Source organism: Protomyctophum bolini (assembly GCF_963924005.1).
Source record: "Protomyctophum bolini genome assembly, chromosome: 2".
NCBI lineage: Eukaryota > Metazoa > Chordata > Actinopteri > Myctophiformes > Myctophidae > Protomyctophum > Protomyctophum bolini.
In genome coordinates, this window is record NC_137863.1 from 38,512,983 (window position 1) to 38,532,047 (window position 19,065).

General features: G+C 43.7%; 1 protein-coding gene across 1 annotated transcript in view; it reads left to right on the top strand.

Moving 5' to 3' along the window:
- Nucleotides 1–19,065, top strand: part of ppp1r16b (protein phosphatase 1, regulatory subunit 16B) — a 111,835-nt gene that overhangs the window by 23,334 nt on the left and 69,436 nt on the right. The window contains exon 2 of the mRNA XM_080784177.1: nucleotides 5,459–5,924. Within this exon, the coding sequence (XP_080640303.1) occupies nucleotides 5,657–5,924 (268 nt within the window). The 5' untranslated portion in view covers nucleotides 5,459–5,656. The remainder of the gene's footprint in view (nucleotides 1–5,458; nucleotides 5,925–19,065) is intronic.

Genomic DNA, 19,065 nt, shown 5'->3' on the forward strand with positions numbered 1-19,065 from the left:
TTCCTCGTTCATTGTGTCATAGTGACAGATGGAACAAGGGATGAGGATGTAGGATTGTAGGTGCAAGTGCAAGCCCCACTAAAGCCCACCAAACACCGGCTGCGACCGTCTGCGGCGCGGCGCGTTGCTGCGCGGCGCCGCCTGGAAAATAGAACTGTGTTCTATCGGCGCGCCGGGCGGCGCGGCGCGGCTCCGCGCGGCGGACGGAGCCGGTGTGCGTTAGGTTCATTGAAAAGAATGGAGGCGGCTGTGTGCGCCGCGCGGGGGACGCAGCCGGTGTGTGTCGGGCTTAAGACAGTAGAACATGAGATTCAATGTCATCTGGGATTTTGGATATTGTGATACGAGTGTTTCTGTTGTGTAAATATTTTGTGAAAGCAACAATAGTCAACCTCCCAATATAGTCACAATAAAGATATCGACATATTTTGTCAAATCATCATTTGATTTTGTCCATATCAGCACCACCCCCCGCCACCAGACACTTTTATTTCCTGGTCGCAATTTTATTCGCACAGGTACAAATTGAGCCATTAATAAAAAATACAATTAACCCTGACATTATGGGTCGGGGCTCTGAGTTTAAACATTCAATCGGCACTGTGGAACTTGTGTGCATGTGCTGTTGCTCACAACCTGGCTTTATATTAAAAAAATGATGGAAAGAAAAAAAACCACATCCTCAAAGAAAGCAGTCTGCTCTTTCACCAGCATGACGTTGCACATGTCGTTTGTATTTCCTGTTTTAGCACAGCCAGCATATATTAACACGTCCTGCTGCATCTGTTTCCTATCATTACTTAATGGATTTGTTGTGTTTTTCGGCCAGCGACACGGCCGAACGTCAAAGTCTAAGTTATCTTGTGTGCTACACTAGCGAGACAGAATGTACCAGAACAACATATGGCTGCAGGATTTTCATCTTATGCTTGCTCTGTGGTATGAGGCTGTTGAGTGCCGAATAGACAATCTACAAGCTCAACACGAGTTGCGGATGTGACACGTTGTGAGCTTGAGGATCAGCTATTTTTGGGCATGTGACACAGTATTAAATCAGCCATAGCTGAAAGCCTAATCTATGTGTCGAAATGTCCCTCTGCAAGACACAACCCGTAACTGTTCCCCGGGTGCTGTATTAATAGCACCCAGCATCCATTGCTCCTAATAGTTAGATGCAGTAAGATAAATTAGCAAATGTACAGTGTCAAAATATACTCCAAAGTTCTACAACTTGCGTGGGTGGCTGCGTGGCCCTTATCATAATCACTCACAGATTGTCAATGAGTGTCAGGTGTAGCCTATACCTGACTAATTCCATTTGGCAGATGCTTTCATCCAGGATAGGTGCAAACGCATGCTTCTCGTGTCAACGGGGAAATTGTGCCTCTCGGCCTGTCGGTATTGATGTCATGTTCTTGTTGCACTCTTGCACTCAGAGAGACATGACAGAAGTAGCGCAGAACTGAAGGATCATCATCCATCATAGTGAACAAAGGCAGCTTGAAAGAATTATGTATAGTCGTAGGCGTATACATTTCTAATCAAGTATCATCACTCATGCCTCGTAAAAAACAGGTGGCGGTTATATGGACGCCAAACAAGAACTGCAGCCATGCACTGCATACATTAACGCGGGGCCTATATTTTACTCTGGGACAGCGGAGCGAGTGATACTGCAGGTGATGGGTCTCCCCAGTGTTCCCGGCTCTCTCCCACTGTGATGAACGCTTTAAGCCACGGTGCAGTTGTCACAACAGAGATGTACACGTGCAGCGGACACTGAGCAGCGGCTGGCAGGCTGGCTGAGTTATTGTAATGTAGACGGACATGATTCAAGAGGCTGGGCTGTAATATGGACAAGATCAAATATCACAATAGTTGATATAGTTTATAGTTTTTAACCATATTAATACCTTGATAATTATCGATATTTTGTGACGTTAACATTGACAATATCTGAAAGTATAAAATAGCCAGGCAGGGCTTAATTGATTTTAAAACCAGGAAAAGACATCATGATTTTACAATATAAAAATTCCCAAATGATATACCATTATATCTATAATCCTAGTACATAGAACATTTTATAATTGGTGGAAATTCAAGGGGTCATAGTCATAGCAGCACTGCAGTAGGCATGAAACACAGAGCAGGCAAGATTAGAGAGATTCAGCTAAGCTAAATTGCTATTGCTTGTTTAATTGGTGTGCATTTCATTCATTGTTGTCAACATCTGGCAGGCTTTCAGCCTCAAGTGTGTAAAAGATCAGAAGTTCTTCAGAAGTATTCTTGTGTAATGTCAACAATGCATTACATGCTTGGTGAAACATGACACCGAATTGTGTAACATTTGAAAAGTAAATTTGAGAAGTTAATTTAGTTTATATTTGAATGACTGAGGACGAGGCTGCAACACAAACAGTCTATTTGTTTGACTGAATTATGCATTCACAAACTAAATGAAAAAAGTAAACAGAAGTATTCTTGTGTAATGTCAACAATGCATTACATGCTTGGTGAAACATGACACCGAATTGTGTTATGTTGTCATGTAACATTTGAAAAGTAAATTTGAGAAGTTAATTTAGTTTATATTTGAATGACTGAGGACGAGGCTGCAACACAAACAGTCTATTTGTTTTACTGCATTATGCATTCACAAACTAAATTAAAAAAGTAAATTAGAGTAAATTGAGTAATTTTGACCCAGACAAGTGACTTTTGTGCCTGGACAAGCGAAATGTGAATTTACGCGTTCGTGTGCCTGAAACTGTTACTGTCGAGTTCTGGATATCTGACAACTTTGGGACAGAACAGTACAGAACATCTACTCTACGGTATGTGTGCAAGGACGAGATTGGAGGAATTCCACTTGGCTGCCAGTTGAGAATGCACACGCACGCACGCACACACACACACAATCATGTAGAATGAGAGTGACGGAAGTGATTAGACAGCTGGCTTCCTGTCCATGTTCTCAGCAGTTGGGTGATGGTTGTCTCCTAGTGGACCGTACTGTAGTTTAGACTGCTTTTTTTCTGTCTACAGACTACACAAATCTCTTCTCTCCAAAAACAGCCGATCAACAAGCTCACAATGCATGGCGACGTGATGCTGTGTGGCCTTGTAGAACTGCCTTTTGGCTAATGTTCGCTCCCAGTTATATGGATGCTGGAGTTCAAGTGGTTAATTTAACTCTGATGACTGCACACATGGAACCATTTGCATTTGTACACTCTTCTGAGTCGACTTCAAACTGGGAATTTACTGTGTGTGTCTGTGTGTGTGTATGCACACATTGTTTAGTGTAATGTTATAAACCATACAACCCTAATATCTTTACATTAGGGAATTGTTACTGTAAATAATGCACATTACATGAATGTAGGGCCTATGCATTAGATGCAAAACGCATGTGTGATAATTGAAGGAGAAGTGACATTGATTGAGGGATTATTTGATGTATTTAATGTATTGTTATTCACTTTTGTTTTTCTCACACACAATGTACATTACTTGTGTGACATACCGGAGCATCAGCAGTGGAACGATACACACGTTACTGTATGCATATCAATGGCCCAGCTTCTATTATGACTTCTGAAATATCACTAATCACTCCCAATCATTTAATTACCTTTTTGCTCTAAACTTGATCAGACTGATGCTCCTGGGTCTACCACAGCTGAAGCTAATGTAATTGACTATCAAAGACACATAACGAAAACATGGAGCGTTCCCTATTTGTCACACATCCTGCCTGAATTTAATTAACTTGGCACGCTGTGACGACTTCTCATGGAAGAGAGATGAGGTGTGTGTGTGTGTGTGCGCGCGTATATCTGAGAACACGCTCGGCATAAACTCCACCACACCAGACGGCAGACACCATCACTACATTGATGCTGCTTCTATTATATGATAATGTAATGAACTTTAATTATGAAGTGCTTTTTGAAACGGGCTTACAAATTGCTTTACAATAGTAAGACTAAGTACACAGCCATAGGGGAGTACAGTCAAAATCAAAGGATAGACTATGAATAATAAAAAAATTACTTCTTCTAGGAGCTCTGTTTTGCACTAGTTGAAGATGGGAGATACAGTAACCTTTAAAAAAAATGTCATATACAGTACTAATCTTGTTTGGTTGGAAATAAGCTTGAACCTTCTATCTTAACCTTCCTTTTCAGAATCTTGCAATAATTAATATGTTAAAATAGTTACATGTAGATGTAGTAGAAGCCCCAGGAGGGGGTCCTCGTGCACCCCCCTAGAAAATAAAGTTCTCATTCTTTACACGCCTGACTGCTAACTGAAATTAATAATGACACCAAGAGACATGGAAAAGGAAACTCTCCCAAGTCATCAAAGTTTGATCTCAGGAAGTGGTAAACGGATGAAGGACTATAACAGCTCTGCGTGTAAATGGAAAGAATTCAATCCACTCACAGTACTTGAAGTGCTCCTTTAACCACTTAAGCCCCCATTGACACCTGTCGTGAGTTTGTAGAGCTTGTACATTTCACTACTTTTGAAAACGTTTAGAAAATGTCACCTACCGTATGATGACTTGCCCAAAATAGGGACGTTGGGGATGTTCATGGCACCCTGTCCACATGTTGTACATAATACAAATTTCACGTTGATACGATCCTATTAGCATTGGATGTAACGGTGGTATGATTGTCTGTGTCATTTGTTTCACAGACATGATGCTATAGAGTGGGTGGTATATCCTCAACCGGAGCTATGTTATTAGCAGCGTGACAAGAAGAGTGGGTGATATCCTCTGTCTAAGCAGCTGGAGCTATGTTATTAGTGTGACAAGGAAAGTGATCCAAATGTCATGCAAATCATGTGCCACATAAAGTATTGACACGGACGGTACTACCATTACATAAGCTGTTGTTTTATTGATGAGAACGCCGGGAATGGAAGCACTAATATCGTTGCGGTCAAAGCAGTTAGCTGAGCTCTAGATAAGTACCTAAAACCTCAATGTGTCTCCAGTGTATGCGACCGTTCCTTGCATGGCTGCATACAGTGTGCCTTCTTCTGCATTTTATTTCCCCATGAATTCATAAACTGTAGCCTACTATAAACGTATGTGGTTGAGTCTTGTCTATGGACTCGGCATGACTTAAAGCTCCAATCTAATTCTGTGAAATGGGAAATTTGAAGGTTGTGGTGAATATTGATTTCCGGTGTGATTGTTGTATGTTGAAGTGGTTTATTGTTTAGCATTGTTATTCTTATGGAGTCGCTGGGTGAACTCGGAAAGTGTCTTACACCAAAATACAATAGAAAGAGTCTACTGTTTACCCACATTATAGATTCAGACCTTTAACTCCTCAATTTAACGTCCAGCATGTTTCTCTGCCTCTTTCCCCCCCATCTCTCTTTTCTTCTCTCTTCTTTCATCTCCTTTTCCTTTCCTTTCTACAACCTCCTGCAGGGAAATGTGCTTCTGGTGACGGCAAGGGGTGAAAAAACGCTGCTGAAGATGGGAGGAGGCCACGGCCGAAGGTGCAGTCCTCGCTAGAAAAAGACCACCGTCTTTTCCTAACCCCCCTCCCCCACACACGCACACCATCTCCGTAACCACCACCGGCCGCCCGCCACCCTCTCCGACCTAGCCGCTCTTCCAGGCGCCATGGCGAACCACCTGGAGCTGTTGCAGGAGCTCCAGCAGCTGGACAAGGTGCCCAGCCTGGAGAGGCTTCGGACGGCGCAGAAGCGGCGCACGCAGCAGCTGAAGCGCTGGGCCGTCTACGAGAAGGAGATGCAGAGCAAGAAGCGCAAGGCCGACAAGAAGGGCAACCGCGGCGGCAACGCCAGCGGCCACCCCGCCAAGAGGCACGTGTCGTTCGCCGCCAGCGTGGCGCTGCTGGAGGCCTCCGCCAGGAACGACCCAGACGAAGGTGCGTAGGCCTGCGGGCGACGGTATAGTGGGACCTGTCACCTGACACATGGCAGGGTCAGGACTCAGGGGGGTAGGCCTGTCACCATTATTATGACGATTGTCATACAAACAACAAAGAATATTTGAACAATTTGTAATCCATTTTACACCAACAGAACAATGTCTAAAATGCTCTGTTGATTTCGTCCAGCTGTGTTTATACAGATGACTGGAAATGATTCTAATAACAATCATGCCAAATAATTGTGATTAGCACAAACGAATTGCGACCAGGTGAACATGTGATGATTGTGACAGGCCTACAGGTGGGTTCTTACCCGGTGGTATGGTGGGGCTGACTTGTGAGGAAATGAGTCACACAGAAATTGATTATGCCTGATTAGCTCTGTTTGGTCCTGTAGCGGAAACATGACTCATTAGAGTCAAACGCTAGGATGAACCCTCACGCACGCACACACACTCACACGCACGCACACTCACACGCACGCACAAGCTAAACCACATTTAGCAGGGCAAGTGGAAGGTAATTCACAAATAATCTCTAAAGCATGGAGGCGGCTGGTTTGGGTTCTGTTCACTGGACTGGATGTGAATAATTACAGCCATTTCAGACTCACCTTAGTACTTCAGTTGGATGTAACACTACCAAGGTCGGTGAAATGATTAGCTCGGTCTGAGATGCTTAAAACAACTGAAGTTCGTAGAACCTTTCATCATGGTGAAATAATGGAGTTGTCACACTGCGATGAAACACTTTAATTTATTTGTGTCGTGCGTGCTGTGTTGAGATAATTGTTTCCTACCGACGCAAACGGTATTCTGGCACCAACTGTTTTCTGGCCAATGGCACGGCTGCTTCTGTTCTCTGGCCATGATGGTTGAGACGAGCCATAGTTCTGGTAACAAGCGACATATCAGATATGGCACATTTCACTTAACTTCTCTCTCGCTTTAGATGAAAGGGAACTGTGCTTTTGTGGGAGAAAAGATGAAGTTCCTTATGTGCATTCTTTTCTGTTGTAAGCTATATTAAATGTTGGCCGACCCAATATCCGAGCGGTTAGGGCACGTACCACATAAGCTCTAATGCCTTAACCCATTTTGATTTTTCAAAAATAGCAGACCTACAAGCTCGTAGCGTGCCACTCGGTGGCACGCTATACCCGCCTCCTCTGGCCCTCCCGCCTACCCGCTCCTCTGGCCCCGACTACACGACAGACTGTATCAAATATGAATGACTGACTATCGTAAACAATACAGAGACACCTCCCCAACAATATTGCCGAGACAGTTTGTTTATTTTTGAGACGATTTAAGATGACCCCATGTTATTCTCCATAGAGAAACACTTCCATGAACCATGGGATGAGTGAGTGACGTCAGGACTCAGGACATAGGATAACGCTTATACAAACACATCAACCAGCACTAGACCTATATCCATATTATTTAGCTTCAGCGTTGCCTGTCATGCTGCGGATTCATTTTCTTCTCTCTCCGCTCGCAGCTCGCGCTGTCATGTCGAGAACGGGGAGGCGGGTGGTGGCGTGTGTGGAAACACGCGGCAACTGGCATGAGAATGAGTGAGTCGCGTGCTGCAGGCTTTTTGCAATTTGCATGGGGAAAAATTATGTTTCGTCTGATTAAACAATTCTAGTCTTTTGCAATATGACAGTTTTTAGTAGTCTTTGACTAGTTTGTTTGGTCTGGAGTCACTACAGTGAGTCCCCGGTTCTATTCCCAACCTGCTTGACCGTTTGCTGCATGCCACTTGCCGAGCTCTCTCTCTCTCTCTCTCTCTCTCTCTCTCTCTCTCTCTCTCTCTCTCTCTCTCTCTCCCTCGCTCCATTTAACTTCAGCTCTACCTCTCAATCAAGTAGCCACACACACGCTCTACCACTGCATATTCTATTGGATTTCACTGTGGTGGGATATCTAAATCAAGATTAAATCCAGTCAGGTGGTGTTCAAAGGCTAGTCGGCCTAATTGGATAGAAGGGCTGCTGTTCTGAACCAAATCTTGGACCATTAGAATTACTTTCAGCAATTGTCTGTAATGTCATTAAGACTGTTGCTGCTTTTGCCTCCGACAGATTTAAGTGGTGATACGGTATGAAGTGCCACTAAATGGCTTTATTGAATGACACTAAAAGCTTTTCACTATATTCTGCTGTTTGCTCCACATCGGCCGCACACAGAACAGAACAGAACGTCTAGGACAGTATCTTAGACTTTGAACCCTTACCCTGTGTGTTGGTGCTGTTGCAGATGGTGTTGGTCCTACTGGTGGGTTGGTAGTGGAAAAAACTATATGCTGCAAGTAATATGTTTTTGGTTAAAACGAAAAGACCACTCTCCATTTGTCAGCTTCAATAGGGTTCCAAATTCCATTGTCTGCTCTGTTTAATCAATTCCAATTTCTCTTATTTATCCTGTTCCTGCATGAGTTCTCTCTCCAGTCCTGATTGGATGGAATTGGTATCCTGACATGAAAGAAATATTGCTCTCTTCACTAAAGAGAACCGCTGTTACTGAATAATCTATAGCAGTGATTGCTATGGGAATACGGCATAGAGCGACGGTATTTAACACTTATTGTAACAATAAAATATCACTTACTGCACCAGTGCACCTCTATGCTGAATTGCTGTATCCTTGCAGTGTTCTGTGCTCTCTCTTTCTGAAGGATATTTTAAAAAGAAGAAATGTTTCTCTCGGTCACTATATTTCTATGTACAAGAACGCTGCTCACCCTGCTGCATCAATTTACCGGGCAATTTATTTATTGCCTTTCATTTCTGCTCGGTCAAGGCAATGTGTATAGTTCTGTATACTATTTATACACACATTAAGCAAAGGGTTGCTTCTGTTCTGTGTGTGGTTATTGGACCGTTTTTGAGGCGAGAAATCATCCGAAATTTTAGACCGAGACAAAAACAAAACATTGTAATTGGATGGCTCCTGTTTCATAACCCCAATTTTATGGCACGGCAGGCGAAAACAAATAGCTCTGCTGATATTTCTTCCTGCAGACTCACACCCACCTGCTATAGAAGGTTATTAAAGCAGTATAGTACAGTAGGTTTGCAGTTACAATACTTTAAAATCCTCTGCTAGAAACCGGTCACTTTAGATTTGGAGTAAGAAAAAAAGAGTCTACATAAGTAGTCTGGAGCATTGTGGGGAAGGGAAAGGATGGATAGCTAACTTGTGTTTGCTAATTATAGTATGTGCGAAGGGGTGTAAGTCCTAGGGATGTTAACCCATTTAGGCCTGACGTCGAAATTTAAAAAAAAGTATTTTTTTAAATGTATTTTTTTCTGAAAAACCTCATGTTTCTATATCAGTGGTTCTCAATATTTCATGTCAAGGACCCCCACAAATATATGAAATTGGCCGCTGACCCCCATCTGAAAATGTGTTGTTCCAGGGACCACCTCCCAGAAGCAAAGATTTGAGTTAAAAACGTTCGCTCTGAAAGAGTATATATTCAAAGCTTTGCACCACATGTTCATGATTTTTCAAAAATAGCAGACCTACAAGCTCGTAGAGTGGCGCGCTATGAGCTTGTAGATCTGCTATTTTTCCATAGCTAAATTATAACATAATGTTTAAAACACCAAAAGGGGTTAATAACTGACCAATAAGTGAAATCCTAAGTGTATACTGTATACACATGAGCCTTAAGAAGGATGCCGCCTCTGTAAATCATTATACAAGATGCAGTGACCACTGAGCTCATTAATTTGTGTTAATGAGCTAACAGCTGTTACGTGAAAGTGTTGTCTGTTGTCCTGATTCTTGCCAGCGCCTGAGCTCTGTTCTACACATCTGTAAAGCCACACGCATTGGGTGTGTGTGATACGGAGCCAACAACAGGAAGAGAGAGAGAGTGAAGTCTGCCCACGTTGCCCCACTGGCATAGAATCTCATGATTCTATTCATCTCGTCTCTCTTTCCTTCTGGTGTCCACAGCAAGCAATCTGATCCATTCTCCATCATGCTGCTCACAGACCATACAATTCAAATCTCTTTTTCTGTATGTGTCTGTAGTACAGTACAGAAGTACAGTCTGAAAGTGACTACATGTACAGTATAAGTTAAAACTAAAACACAGCTTTTTAAAATGTATTTATTTTATTTATTTCCAACAAAGACCGGAAGAATTAGAAAACCGAGATTTTGCTGTCTGGGAAATATGCCAATATTTTGACAAAAAACTAGATACAATTTTGGATTTTGGATATCGTAACAACAGATGGAATAACGGATGTCTTATTTTTTAAAGACTGCATTGCCTGTTGGAGCTGTAGTTAATCTTCAGTCCGCTAACAAAGATGCACAAATCATAATGCAACGTTCAGTGGCGAAGCTGCACTATACTGGAATAATGGAGGTTGTGGCATGCTGATTGTAGTGTGGTGATGGTGTCCTATGGCCATTTGGCCATGTCGGTAATGAACAACTTAATAAACTGGCCAGCGTGCAGTTTGCAGTGCAGTGAACTTGACCCGAGGCTGACCCCCCCCCCCCACACACACACATGGACCCACCGTCTATAATCACATGAGAGATTTCAACTCTCGTTTTTAATCCCTGATTGGACATGGAGGGAGGGGCCGTTTCCTGTCATTCTTTCACTGCGTCGTAATTACCATGTCCATGCACCAGGGTGTGTGTGTGTGTGTGTGTGTGTGTGTGTGTGTGTGTGTGTGTGTGTGTGTGTGTGTGTGTGTGTGTGTGTGTGTGTGTGTGTGTGTGTGTGTGTGTGTGTGTGTGTGTGTGTGTGTGTGTGTGTGTGTGTGTGTGTGTGTGTGTGTGTGTGTGTGTGTGTGTGTGTGTGTGTGTGTGTGTGTGTGTGTGTGTGTGTGTGCGCGCGCCCGCTGGGAGCGGAGGTTAGAAGATGTGGCAGAAGAGGATTAGTTCTTGAGCTGAAGTATGTGTGCGTGTGCCTCTGTGTACTGTATATGATAAAGAAGATGCTGAGAGCAATAGAGAAGGGATCAGTACGCTTGCGTGTTTGCATATACTGTGAGCACTTCAGAGATTGTTTCTGTAGAGAGAAGACTTCCGCACACCCGGCAGGCAATTTGGAGCAGGTGCGATGATGACAGAGAGTATACAATGTGAAAGAAGGGACATCCGCACACTGCCACTTGCCAGTTCAGAGCAATTTTATTGTCGCAAGACCGAAACGTTGCTCAATAAAATTGCTCTGAACTAGCAAGTGGCAGTGTGCGGATGTCCCTTCTTAGTTCTTTCACAGAGATTGTTTCTGCAAATTGTGTGTGTCACAGAACAGTAGCGAAATAACTGATCTCCAAGCGATGCATTGTGATATTTTTGCTATCCGTTTTTGGACATGCAAGGTTTCCACCCGACCATTTCGAACGGGATGGTGTCCTCTGTCCGGGTCATTACTTCAACCCCATGGGGTCGGGCGCTTTAGTGTCCCGCCAGGTAATGATGGCTGATGGCTGTGAAATGACTGCCCCACGCCTCGGCGTCTCTGCAGCGTGGCTCTCTGGGGCCAATTGAGATTGATATGTTTTCTCATTCTCCCTCCAGAGAGCTGCCGTCTATCTGCCAAAAGGTGCAGAGGATGGGGGTCGGACAGAACGGACAATCAGCAAGCACTTTGCTCTCGCTCTCACACACACACATGCGCGCAAATACATTCGTTGCCAGACGCACAAACACACGCATGCACACATAGACACACTGATACTGTATGTCTGTCTGCTGACATCTAACTAAATTCGAAGTCTGGGCTAAAACTGGGCGGAAATAAAAAATGATAGCATTGCAGAACCAATGCAAAGACAAATGGAGTGCAGTCCATATTGGAACGCTGAATAGTTCTGGGCGTACAGCATTTGTCAGCGCCCATTCTTGCCACTGTTCTAGTCCACATATTGAATTTAGAAGTCCCCAGATGTATCGGTTGATGGAGATCTCTGATCATCTGCAGATTAGCATGCAGTTAATTGTGTTTCTAACCACTTAAACCATTTAATCTGAGTCAAAAGGACATGAGTTGCAATTGTACGGCACATCTTTTCACTGCACAGTACAAGTACACCAATTCTCTTTGCCAAAAATAGGGAATGATGCTGCAGTGGCGTTCAAGTGTTGCTTTTTATTATGGGTACATTATATTTGTCATGCGGTTCCTATTCCTCAATTGCAGGACAGAGTCCAGGCAGTTAAACGTGGTGGTACTCGGAAGGGGAGGGTTTTAATTAAGTGTTTGTATAACCACGTGAACAGTGCCCTTTGACCTGACCCCAATCCTACAGAATTAGTGATCTGGTTTAATGTAAAATTGTGTCACTAGTTGAGAAACAAGTGACCAATATCCCACTAATGGGGATTAGGAAAGTAGAATGGGGCCAAAGACAATATGTCGCATTAACTTAGTTCACAGTAAAGACGTGAGTTATTATAGTGGTGTGATGGCAGGGCTCTCTTCCACCATACATTCTTTACAGTCTATGGTCGAACTGAAATCCCGAAAATGTTCTCTCACGGTACATCAAAGCGTTTTAAGTTAACCTGCATTGCGATTGAGTCATTTAGACATGGGACGTTGGTGCAGGAACAGAGTGTCCGTGTTCCTGGATAGTGTAAGAGGTTTTACCAAAATTATGTCTAACTCTAGTAAAAAAAAAAAGTCAGGCTGACATGTGTGTGCGTGCGTGCGCGTGCGTGCATGCATGGGTGTGCGTGGACGTGCATGCATATGAAATTGGCTGCAGAAACATATAAACCATCCCTTTTTGTTTTGTTCAGGCTGTCTACACTTTATGGTTCCATGCTTTTCCCACATTATGTATCCACCCGTTTAACGTGGCAACACCCAATTCGCTAATTGCCAGTCTTGTCCCGACCGAAAATCACAACTTGCGTGCTTGTCGGAAAAAAAGAGAAAACGAAGCCACATTCTAACTTCCAATTTCCTTTTTTAGGAGTGTGGCTTAGGTCGCTGGCTCACCACAGTCTTCTTCCTTGCTATATTATCATCCTAAAAAAAAATGCATTGAGTGCAGGAATAACTGCTTTATATAGATAGTATAGAACATACACAAGCAGTGCTTAAGTTCTCTTTGAAACAGAACTGGCGTGGGAGGCTTCCATTCTCTTCTCTCCTTTTTATTTGTGTGTAAATTGGCTCTCTGTGGGATTTTTTTGTCTTCCTTCCCTCGCTCTATTAGACTGGTAAGGCTGCCCCTCCGAGGCCTTATATAGGCTTTATCTGCCTGCCAGGCATATTGATGTAACACAGTGGCCTGAAGAAGTCTAGATAGGACTCATGAAGTATGTAGTCTTTTCAGTCACCCAAAGCCAAATTTAACTTTTTTCACTCGCATCGCTACATTCCACACACAGAGGTTTCCTGTGCAAGTGCTGACATTTTTTTACCATGGAGATAATGGAACCTGCCTGGGGCTCAATTGAGTCGAAGATGGTGTTAGATCCTGTGTCTAGGTGAGACATGACCTTGGAAATGTCTCACAGCCACCGTGATTTTTGCATTAACATATTCTACCTTATACTAGCATGCCTGTGTAGTGGGCTTTTCTTTTTTTAACTTGTTTATTGCCATTATAGAATAATTTGCAGGCAATTTCATTTCATATTACAAGACATGTTCCTTTTCTCTCAGTTCCTTTTTTTTTTCTTTTTAAGTGTAAAAGTAAAATAAATTACAAGAAAAAAGGGGGAAAAAAGTAGTAATATATAGTAGTGTTGTTTGCCTTGAGAGTGCCTTGGGGGCAAACCTTTACTTTTCACAGTGATATGGGAGGTTTTAATTTAGGGTATCTGGGGAACGTTTCTGCCCATTTGTAGAATCTGCTTCCAGATAATCTGCCACTAACTCCCAGATAATCTGCCACTAACTCCCATCTCCTTTTGAAGTTGGGGAGCATAATTTGTAACTGGGCTGTCATGTATTCCATCTTATATATTTGTTTAACTTTTTGTAGCCACTGATCAATAGTAGGGGGGTTGGTTTTAAATATATGGCAGTATGGTCACCAATCATGTCACAGTTTCTCCAACATTTATCAGTATAGTTGGGCTTATATGGACTGGCTGACAAGTAGTGGGCTTTTCTAAATATTTAACAAAGGAAAAGTATTAACAAGAGCTAAATAATTACAGTGGATCAAGAACAAGTTTTTTTTTTCCATTTCCTGAAAAGTAACAGTGTTGGACAAACAAGGTTTTCATCCAACAGCGACGATATTTTCACACACACACACACACACACACACACACACACGTACACATATCCATCCATCCATCTTCAACCGCTTATCCATAGTCGGGGTCGCGGGGGCAACAGCTCCACCAGAGAGCTCCAGACTGCCCTCTCCAGAGCAACATTAGTAACTTCCTCCTGGGTGATCCCCGAGGCGTTCCAGTGTGGCAATGTAATCCCTCCATCTCATGCTTGGTCTGCCACGGGGTCTCCTCCCAGTGGGACGTGCATCGAGGACCTCCCTAGGGAGACACTCGAGAGGCATCCTATAACCAGATGCCCGCACCACCTAAGCTGGCTCTTTTCCAGGCGAAGAAGCAGCGAGAGAGACTCTACTCCGAGTCTCTCTCGTGTGACTGAACTTCTCACCCTATCTCTAAGGGAGATGCCAGCCACCCGTCGGAGAAAACTCATTTCGTCCACGCTTGTATTCGTGACCTTATTCTTTCGGTCATGACCCACGCTTCATGATCATAGGTGAGAGTAGGAAGGAAGATTGCTCCGTAGACGGAGAGCTTTGCCTTCTGGCTCAGCTCTCTTTTCGTCACAACAGTGAGCGGTACAGCCACTGCAATACCGTCCCTGCCGCTCCGATTCTCTAGGCTGATCTCCTTCCGTCCTCCCATCAGATCGTTTGTCGTGAACAAGACCCCGAGATGATGCATAAACTCCTTCACCTGGGGTACTGACTGTCTGTGTGTGTGTGTGTGTGTGTGTGTGCACGGTTTGTAAGTGTCGGAGTGTATATTTCCTTAATTGTTGTGCACACACTTCAGTAGGCTGTAGGGGCTGTAGAGGTTAGACGTCAATGAAAATAGCTCATACAAGCCCTCAACGTGTTCAGCTTGTAGATTTGCTATTTTCTTCTGAATTCTCCTTGCCATAGGGACGCTAGAGGACATGTGCTTAACTGTCACCCCCGCCGCGTCTGTCCTCAGTGGAGACAGTGTCTCGTTCGATCGTCGTTGGAGACGATATAGTGGGCCCTCAGTGCACACAGAGACGGTCAATGAGATCTTTGTGGCAGATTTGTACTGTGACTGACCTAAAGCAAGCTGTTGTGGAAGACCGTGGCCATCTGGGTTGGCAAAGTTTACGACTGAGCCCACTGTCTGTGTAGCATAACATCATGGCAACAATATAAACCACTGTAAAGTGAAGAAAAGTCACTCTGTCCTCAGTCCGTTCTCATGCATGTGAAAGTATCCTGAAGTCGGGGACGGGCGTTGACCTTTGGCACACTCAGGCGAGTGAGGAAGGAGAACATCTGACTTGACCAGAGATGAAGCCCAGTTCCCAGACGGGGACCAATTTATCAGTTATTGTCCCAAATTTGATCGTCTCGACTCCCAATCAAGGACTGATGAAGACGACGCTTGACATTTTGTCCCAAATTTGATTGCAAGGACTGATGGGGATGATGTTTCACTGATTGTCGCAATTGTGTGAACTCTCTCCATTCTCATGCATTCACCTGCTCAGTGGGATGGCCAGACAATCTGAAATCGCACATGTTGGCCATTGGGCATATGCAGGGACTGAATTCCCCAAATTTAAGCTGCTTATTGCCACACTTTATAGGATCTGCAGTCACAGTTGTAGCCCTGAAGGACCGCTACGATGTGGCTTTATAGGCTGTTAGTTGGTTGTCCGTGTGATTGTGGTAGTAGGGGTGTGTGATTTGGGGCTCTGCTGTGCCAGGGGTTAATTGATCAGCATTTGTTTCCAATTGTCTTAATTGCGCTCTGCTTTGTCGTAGCGCGCTGTACCTGGCCTCAGGGCTGAACACACAGAGAGAGAGAGAGAGAGAGAGAGAGCTGGCACAACGGTACAGAGTTATAAATAACTTTGATTTAAATGCATTGCCAGCAGCAGACGCAGCAAGGCTGGCTGTATAGACTTTCTTGGCGCACCGATATAACCCTGTGTTGTTCTTCATGTACGTGTGTGTATTCAATACCGTGCAGCGGGTTTAATCACAAAACGATCTCATCAATAACGTGAGGGCAAGAAGCCACGGTAACACTGAGTGTGCAACAATGACATAACTAGCAATAGGTGGACAGAGGCATTTTATTCCGTTATTTGGGCGTTCTCATGCATCGTTCTCCTCTCCTCCTTTAGCCACTCGATTGGAAAGGGCACGTTGGGCATTGAGCATTGGCATAATGTATAGGGACTGACAAAGAAGATTTGTCACTTTTCCCAAATTGAAGTTTACTGTTGAAGTTTACTAGTCTTTTTAGTGTTTTCGCCACAGGCTATATGGACACGGCGGTCATGGTCTAAATTCCCCCGGTATAGATTGTAATGACCAGTGCATTGCTGCTGTGAAGGAGGACCCGTGGCAACAAGAGAACATTATTTTATCTGTAACTCTCACCAATCCATACACCGCTTGGCTACAAGTGGCTCCAACTAACCAAACTCGTGGGCATGCAATGAAGGGGGGGTGTATATTGTGTGTGGAGTTCACATGTTAAAATCCATTCTGGGCGGGAACCCCTTTTGGTGTTATGTTATGCTTTAGCTATTGAAAAATAGCAGATCTACAAGCTCATAGCGTGCCACTGAGTGGCGCGCTACGAGCTTGTAGGTCTGCTATTTTTGAAAAATCACAGAACGACTGACATAGAAACATAGCTTTTTCAGAAAACTGTCAGGATGTACAGTAGAAGACAAAGAAAAAGAAAAAAAGATGGAAACTATGTGTGCTATGTATGAACTGTATGTCCTCCTTCCGAAAATAAACTGAACTGAACTGAATTATGATGATTGATAAAGACATGCATGCACACTGCACAGTGCATTAAGCTGTGACGGTGGATGAGTCCACTGACTGATAGTGCTCAGTTCAAGGTTCAACTTGGTCATTCGCATTGCGAGCTTGTTGCGGGCTATTTTTGTTAAACGATCGCCTATTATAACAATCCCAGAATAGGGATGCTACGCTACGGTGCATGTGGTTAATCTAATGATGAGCCTCTCTCTACTCAAAGATAATGTGCTATGCTCCGTGGTAACTTCTTTCTTATAGCAACTCAACTGTTATTGTGTTACTGTTACTGTTATTCTAGCTTTTGTCAGTCGGGCTGTCTGCAGCATAGCAAACTGAGGCAGGGCTTTCTCTGTCAAGGAGCTCCTATATGTGGAACTCTGTTTCTGTCTCACTTTCTCTTTTAGCCCGTATTCATATGGGCATCCTAGTTTTAGTCGAGTAAGTCTACAGTTGATTCAGAGCTTAGTTTTTTTTTCGTTTTTATTCTTTGAGAGAGACACATTCGGGTATTTCGGGGCGTGTCCGAAACCACCATTGCTTCATGGGATGAAAACAACACAGCTTACCATTGGAATTGCAGTAGGGAACTTACACATAGTTATGTTAATCTTATGGGGTTTTTCGTCATAGCGCAACATATGGTGAAGTATTTTAGTGCAGGTGATTGCAACAACCACCGATGCAGTGAAAACTTTAAAAGGGGATCGCCAAATATTCGAAATTTTCCGAGATACTGCTAATAAACATATTCTTTGAGACACACATGAACGTTTTTGCAGTCAAACAGAGAATCACGCGACGTTTCTCCCCTTCCCTTATTCGCTCATTCTAGGACATGGCGTATGTCGAGGGGTAGCTGACAAAAGTTTAGTCCACAAAACGAACACTTGCTCGCTCTGGTTCCCTTTCCTCTCTCTCTCTCTCTCTCTCTCCCCCCCCCTCCCTTCTCTCCAAATTAACATTCCTAACGAGGCTCGTTAGACACTATCGTCACTGAAGGTCTGCTCTGGGCACCGCCGTCCTCATGACATGGCCCCGCCTCCGCCTGGCACACACTGGCACCACACTGCGCTGCTTTCATGCCCAAGCCCAGGCCTCATGGCAGCCATGGACATAGCTAGTTCTGCCAGAGGTTATCGGGGCAGAAAAACTGAAGGGAACCCACATGAGAAAAGTGTTTTGTGTCAGAGGATGGCCCGGTCATTTGGAAGTGCTAATCATTTTGGTTTCCAGATTGTTCAGCTTTCATAATTGTGGGGAAAAAATGTAATTTGGCCCTTAACCCATTAAGATCATAGGAACGCATCTGTGTCACCTTAGCATTTAACCACTTTAACCATTATTTGAAACTTTAGCTGTTGAAAATTAGCGCCGTGCTACGAGCTTGTAGATCTGCTATTTATTTAAAGGGTTAAGTGTGACTGAATAACCAAATATTCTATATTTATTTTTGAAGCTGTTTGTTGGCTGAAAGACATTTCTCTGACTCTGCTGTGTTCAGGAGCTTAGCTGCCTATACCGTTGCTCGTATAAATTCGTTTCATAGAACTTGAAACATCTTTTGCTGACTGTCGTGACTTAGATGCTCTCTAGAGTTATCTGCACAGGCAGCAGAGAGTGTTACCTTCTACCAAATATCCTCCATACTGTGTAGGATACTGTCCTTTATCTTATTTGTCCGCATCCTCTCCCGTCACATCAGTGGCATCCCCCTGGGAAGGCCCCGGCGGCGCCCAAATTGACTTATTTCCATGGTAACTGATGCAGAGATACGAGACGTCCAATCATTTGTATCTCAGAGCTGCTAGGCTGCATCAGAGCTCAAGTGGAGTCTGGCAGTTATATAGTGTGTTTCTAGTCTTACTCTCAACGCTTTTCAAAGAGCTTTACAATGTATGAGTCACTGCCAACCTGAAGCATGTGGATTTGCTCTGTATTTAAGCTATAACTAGACTGAGTTTGAACTTAGTGCGTAGTGCCATGAGTGCCATGAACCCAAGAAACTTGTTTTCTGCCCTTGGAATAAAGTTTTCCGTTAACAGCCATAACATTATGATCATCTATTATCAGCTGTTATCAACGTGAACAACCTTA